The sequence below is a fragment of the Oncorhynchus mykiss genome, chromosome 31 (assembly GCF_013265735.2).
Source record: "Oncorhynchus mykiss isolate Arlee chromosome 31, USDA_OmykA_1.1, whole genome shotgun sequence".
Taxonomy (NCBI): domain Eukaryota; kingdom Metazoa; phylum Chordata; class Actinopteri; order Salmoniformes; family Salmonidae; genus Oncorhynchus; species Oncorhynchus mykiss.
Window position 1 is genome coordinate 30062962 of NC_050571.1, and position 6934 is coordinate 30069895.

Sequence of the window (6934 nt, forward strand, 5' to 3'; positions counted from 1 at the left end):
TATTTGTTTATGTGATATAAAATCTGTACATTGGCAATGTGCGAAACCGCTGGTTCACAAATCTAGGATCTCGTTGGTCAATTATTGATTGGCTAAGTGTTATCACATGATGTTCATGTAATATTTTGACCCTGTCATTCACACTCCTGTAATGATATAAGAAAGCAATTTCGGCTTCTATATACCGTTTCTAAGATAAAAATGGAAGTAGCATCCCCCCCCTTTGCATAAGTGTACCATTCATTTCACCCTGGTTATCTTCCTTAATTTATTGTTACATTTGTATAGATTTGTGTCTGTTTTATTTCATTTTGCATGTGTGTTTGGTGTCCTCGTTGAACAAAAACATTCTGTTGTGTTTTTTGTTTCACCCCCCCCATTGCCCCCCCCCATCATCATGCACATCTCCAAGCAGTCAATCAAAATAAAGCGCAAAAAAAGCTTCAACCTCTCACACAAGTTCCCGTTTTACAAGAGCAAGGAGAATATTGTGCAGGAGTTGGAGTCTGAACGTGAGTACCCAACGTGTGATAAGAGGGTTTTGCTTTTCGCTTCATCTCTCCACTCACCTCTGGGAGCAGACCGTGGCTTTCTTTCTCCTCTCATTTAATCACCCAGAGAGGACCCACACAGACCCAGGCCTGGGGTTCAGGTGTCGGCCTCTCTCTGGTGTCTGTCTGTCCTCTGGTGGAGACTCCAGGTGTGTTCTGCTGGCTGCCAGGGCATGTGTGTGTCTGGCTGCACTAACACAGTAACCGTGTACTGCTTCTTAGAGGCCTTGATACACCCCCACTATTTACTGCTGCCCAGGTAGAATCACATTACCTGGACGGCAGCACTAAAAAGCATTAAGACCAACAGGTCTAAATCCCATTCTTAATGGGACTGACTGTGTCTAATTGAAAAGGGCATTGGTTTTCACTGGGAATAGAGTAGGGTTTAGGGAGCACAGTGCCTTGTGTTGGTCCCCCCCATCTCCCTGCCTTCCAGCGAGCAGCACAGCACACCTCCCTTGCTCTCGGCCAGCGCTCACTAACCTCTTCTTCTTCCTGTCTGCCTCTTCTCTCTCTGTTTCTGCTCTCACCTGTCGGGACACTCAGGACTTCCCAGGGTTAAGCGATGACTTTTATGGATCAAAGAGTTTGAGTAAGTGTGTGGTTGGACTGGCACGCTGCAGCTGCAGCTGCTGTCCCCAGAGCGCCGAGCTAAATGCCTGTTCAATGCAGACCTGACTGGCAATGGCTGCAACACACACATGTGCTTTCTCTTGCTTACACACACACACACACACACACCCTAGGATAAGAGTACAAGCGTTAGACCTCGTCTGACTTCCTCCTCCCCTGTAGGGATTGGACTATAAAAGTTTAGCAGGGCATTGTCAGAGTGATTACTTGGAAGAACCTAGTATCTCCCTCCCTTCACTTACTGGACAGGGTTTGCTTTTCCTATCCTGTTTTAACCCTGTTAGCCAGCCGAGCTGACTGCCCAGTGCCGATGCATCCTTGTTAACCGCCACGGTTTTCTTTTGCTTGTCCCTGACATTGTATGTGACGTCCCAGATTCAGGCCCCTCCGTAGGAAACATAGGCAAGGGACCGCAGGGTCAGTTGGGACTTTGTGAAAGGAAACACTTCATTTCCTATTGCTGCCACCTTCAACCACTTCCCCCTATAGAGAGTGATGTCACTCTGAACAAGGCTGTTGTTTTCTTTGGGGTTAAGCAGTGGGAAAACGGGGAGATTCGTTATTTCCTTGATGTTCTGAGACTGGTGGTGAACATATATATTTTTTTCTCACCAAAATGATTGTGGCTACTACAACCACTGACAGGTTTAAACTTTCCCCACCCTAAACATGTTCCTCTCCTTGCAGAATGCCTGACGTCAAACACCAGCGACAGTGAAAGCAGCTCAAGTAAGCAACCGTGTTTTTCTTCAACAACAACAAATGTTAATTCCTTGTTTCTAAGATAATCCACCTAAATGAAAAGCATGCTGCACGTCATTACGGCCGTATCCAGAACTCATTTGAGTCCTCTGTGCTGTAGTTAGCTGGCATTCCACTGAGGTGGTATCAGGCACTTAGTAGGAAAACCTTCTCTTATGGAAAATGTGACTGCATGAAAAGACTACCTTTAAACCACTATCAACCACATCTGGACATCCATTGTCATGGGATTGTAATAAAGACGACATACTGTCTTCTTCCTTTCTGCTATTCAGAGGGCCATGAAGACACAATTCTCTCATACGAGCCAGTGATTCGACAGGAGAGTACGTATAATATACATATATTTGTTCTCTGTGTAGAAGAGGGTTGGCGACCATTAATGCTTATCTTTATTCCAGTGTTTGCAGACATTAGTTCTGACCTGCTTCCTCTCCTCTCGTTTGCAGTTCATTACACGAGGCCTGTGATCATCTTAGGCCCAATGAAAGACCGAGTTAACGATGACCTGATTTCAGAGTTCTCTCACAAGTTTGGCTCCTGCGTTCCTCGTGAGTAGACCACTCCGCAACATGCATCACATTATCACAGCAGTGTATGGCAACGCTGTGTTTTAGTGACCACACTCTCTAACCGTCAGTTGAACTGGTCCCTCTCTCTGTGCAGACACGACACGTCCGCAGCGGGAGAACGAGATGGACGGCCAGGACTACCACTTTGTGGGCTCGCGGGAGCAGATGGAGAAGGACATTCAGGATAATAAGTTCATTGAGGCGGGCCAGTTCAACGAGAACCTCTATGGGACCAGCATCTTGTCTGTCAGAGCAGTGGCTGAGAGGGTATGGAGGCACACACACACACACACACACCATTAAATGTACAGCATACAGGGATGCAAACTCGTCACTTTTCTGCGATATTTGCCGGGTTTGATCTCAAAATAGGTCATCCACATGAATCGTGTAGATCCGTATTCAACATAAAATAAGTATGCGTGGGGTCTGACAGCAGGTGCTCAGCACCCATTGAGATAAGAGACTCACAGATCTTGTCTTCTCCCTGTGAGATCACTAAATATATGTGACTTCCCCTGCCCATTACTATCTCAACTGATAGCTACTTTCTAGAGGAACAATGTACTTGCCTTTGATATGTGGTTGTCCCACCTAGCTATCTCAAGATGAATGCACTGACGTTTTAAGTCGCTCTGGATGAGAGCGTCTGCTAAATGACTCACATTTACATTACATTTTTACATTTTGTTTCTCAACTAAATGAATGACTGAGCACAGAATGCGTCCCTCAAATAGGATATCAAACTAAGTTCAGAGCGTGATGTCCGATATGTCATCAGAATGAATCTTGGTTACCCAGAAGTAAAATCCTCACGCGAAAGTTTGGCATGTAGTCGGTCCACGAGAGATTATATCAAAATGCTTCATCCGGTCTCACCGGTGACTGCTGTGAGCAGCCTAGCGAGCCATTACCCTCCTCAGCTGCTTCTCTCTGTCCATTCTGTCTGCGCATCTCCATCAGGTTGAAATGTTATTTAGCCGTGATGGCGAGCTGAGGGTGTGCAGACAAGTGATGAGGCTTCTGTTATATTTGTTTAGTTATTGGAGCGGCTCGCAGCACGAGCGAAGTGGATAAGTATCTTTTAAATTCTCCTGTTAGAGCAAGCAGGCCAGTCCGCTAGGCTTTGCTGTCACGCAGCCATAGAGGAAAAACGGAGCACAGTGACAGTAATGCTTGCGCCTTTATATCACTGAAAGTTTCTAGGCCAAACCAGTCAGAAGTTATGCTCCTTTCTCCCTTTTCTACTGCAAACAACCCTGTTTAGTTATGTTACCTGGCTAGCTAGCTAACAACATGGTACCTTGGCTATGCACAAATTTGGATGGCACAGGACAAACAGAAAAGTGATAGCCTACTCAAAAAGATGATTCAAAGGTAGGATGCATATGCTTAATCAATTTCATTTTAAGCTAAATCTGGTATCACAATACTACTTGGTATTGTGATACTTGGCCTGGGATCACATCGTTAGTAAAATGTTGGTATTGTGATAACCCCACTCTGAGAATAGAGAAACTCTTACGGCGTATAGATTTTCTGCATGTTGCTGTGTGGAAAAACTGTCACCTTTTTGGGTCCTCACAAGTTTGCATCCAGGGTTAATTTCTGATTCATTCTTAATGGGATGTAGAGCCTGATAGAGTATGTGGTAGTTTCACACTGACCTGCTCGTTCTCTCTTTCCTCTTCCTGCAGGGAAAACATTGTATCCTGGACGTGTCTGGGAACGCTATAAAGCGACTTCAACAAGCACAACTTTATTCGATCGCAATTTTCATCAAACCAAAATCCATTGAAGCTCTTATGTAAGTGTGTGTTGGAACTAATAAACTGTTATAAGCATTGCACTTTTACTGTTAACTCCATACAACAATCACTTCCTGTACTGCACAATCATGTCTTGTGTTGCAGGGACATGAATAAGAGACAGACTTACGAACAAGCTAATAAAGTCTTTGATAAAGCAATTAAGCTTGAACAAGAGTTTGGAGAATTTTTCACAGGTAAGTCCACTAGTTATTACATTATTTCACAGATGCTAAATATTTTTAGATTAGCTTGTATTGTAGTGCGAGTAGGAATCTTGATGCACTCATTTGTGTGTGTCTCTCTCTCTCTCTCTCTCTCCAGCCATTGTACAGGGTGATTCGCTAGAGGAGATCTACAACAAAATCAAGATGATCATTGAGGAACAGTCGGGCCCCTACATCTGGATACCTTCTTCAGAGAAGCTCTGAGCTCCCCAGCTGTACCCCTCTGTCGGCGCAGAGACCCCCCCCTCCCGACACACCGCCCATCCCCCGAAGAGCTCCTCCCTCCCCCTTTTTTGCAGATATGTGTCATATCAAGTTTTAGTGTCATCATTATGTTAATCTCAAATGAAAACTAGTCTTATCACCATTTCTGTGACTGTGCACACCCCTGCATGAGTTTCTCAGCAAATCCATTCAAGACTGGAAATGCCATTTCAAATGAATTTGTCATTTTAAAACAAAACAAGGGAAAAGCAAAATGAATCGTTCTTTGTGAAATGGGACTGACAGTTGAAGATCAGAATGTTTTACAGACGACGCTGGAGTGAGGAGGAGTTAGGGATTCAGGAGAAGTTGCAGACCAATCATACAAGTTGGAACACTGTAAATGTTCATCAAATCACATTTTTAAAAAAGACACGCAAGATGAGAAGCAAAGACCACTTCGGTTTTTTTTCTACAAGGACTGGATAATATCAAGCCCAGCTGATGGTACTGTTGGAGTTATTGCTCTTCTTTGTAATTACTGAAGAAATTGGTGGAGAAGCCTACAGACTGGTGATCTACCAGCTTGCTGTTTGATCAGCTGCCAGTTGTTGGTGCTGCAGCTGATACAGACCTCTTGGGAGGCAGAACCAATGGAAGAAATTAGTTATGAATCTCTACATTTATATAATGAAATCACAAGGTAAATCATCAAATCCTACTGCGATTTTACTACATATTAAAAACTACACGTTTTACACTTCACTAGAATTGTCTACTTGGAGGGCTGTTAGATTGTTTTTTTGGAGGGGGGATTTTTTTGCTTGTGGTTTTTAGCTGCTCTGTGTAAAGGATGGGGGTAGAGAAGTGTAACGGGGCTCTCTGCAAAACACCAAACTGCCTTACATCAAATATAAATTGTTATATTACTACCTGTACTTTGAGGGAAGCTATAAATAATTGACAACAAAAAAAAGATGGAACTTTTTATTTTAAATGTTAACTTTTTCTGCGTTGTCTCCTGACTTCCAGGAGGTCTAACTTGTGAGTGCAATAGACAAACGCATCGCACTTCCGTGGATTTCTATCTTCCCTTTGTATTCTTTTTGACCCTTTTCCTGTTATAATTTAAGATTTGATTGGATTTCAATTTAGGCAGCCATAGCTCCCTCACCCACGTTGAGCAGCAGATCACCCTATTACACTCTCTACCTTCCAAGAGGAGTGTGTCTTCTGATTGAATGGTCACATGGTACTGTCCTGAATATGCCATCATGAAGGTGGCCTTAAAAACGGGTAGAACGAGACAATACTTGTATTGGATGTCCTAACAGAGGCAATTTAACCTGCTTTTGGATTGTCCCCTTTCCCCCCCCACCCAAAATAACACTAAAGAGGGGTTTGATTAAAACCTACATTGCATTCGTAAAGTATTCAGACTTCTTGACTTTTTTTCACATTAGTCTTATTTTAAAATGGATTAAATACATGTTCTCAATCAACACACAATACCCCATAATGACAAAGCAAAAACAGTTTTAGAAAGTTGTGTAAACAGAAATGCCTTACTTAAGTATTCAGACCCTTTGCTACGACTTGAAATTAAGCTCAGGTGAATCCTGTTTCCATTGATCATCCTTGATGTTTCTACAACTTGATTAGAATCCACCTGTGGGAAATTCAATTGATTGGACATGATCTGGAAAGGCACAAAACTGTGTGTGTATATATAAGGTCCCACAGTTGACAGTGCATGTCAGAGTAAAAACCAAGCCATGGTTGAAGGATTTGTTTGTAGAGCTCAGAGACAGGATTGTGTCGCGGCACAGATCTGGGGAAGGCTACCAAAACATTTCTGCAGCATTGAAGGTCCCCAAGAACACAGTGGCCTTAAATTGAAGAAGTTTGGAACCACCAAGACTCTTCCTAGAGCTAGCCGCCTGGCCAAACTGAGCAATCGTGGGAGAAGTGCCTTGGTCAGGGAGGTGACCAAGGACCCAATGGTCACTCTGACGGAGCTCCAGAGTTCCTCTGTGGAGATGGGAGAACCTTCCAGAAGGACAACCATCTATGTAGCACTCCAGCAATCAGACCTTTATGGTAGAGTGGCCAGATGGAAGCCACTCTTCAGCAGTAGGGACTGGGAGACTAGTCAGGATCGAGGGAAAGATGA

General features: G+C 43.7%; 1 protein-coding gene across 10 annotated transcripts in view; it reads left to right on the forward strand.

Moving 5' to 3' along the window:
* LOC110504964 (disks large homolog 3) overlaps window positions 1–6242 on the forward strand; it is a 181115-nt gene extending 174873 nt beyond the window's left edge. For 8 of the 10 annotated variants that reach the window (XM_036969790.1, XM_036969791.1, XM_036969789.1 and 5 more), the window contains 8 exons: window positions 416–512; window positions 1875–1916; window positions 2225–2275; window positions 2399–2500; window positions 2616–2788; window positions 4220–4329; window positions 4436–4527; window positions 4655–6242. In XM_036969790.1, coding sequence (XP_036825685.1) covers window positions 416–512; window positions 1875–1916; window positions 2225–2275; window positions 2399–2500; window positions 2616–2788; window positions 4220–4329; window positions 4436–4527; window positions 4655–4761 — 774 coding nt within the window. In that variant the 3' untranslated portion in view covers window positions 4762–6242. Of the gene's footprint in view, window positions 1–415; window positions 513–1100; window positions 1147–1874; window positions 1917–2224; window positions 2276–2398; window positions 2501–2615; window positions 2789–4219; window positions 4330–4435; window positions 4528–4654 lie in introns of all 10 variants that reach the window. The other 2 variants (XM_036969793.1, XM_036969794.1) reach the window with 1 other exon arrangement.
* Window positions 6243–6934: the final 692 nt, after the last annotated feature.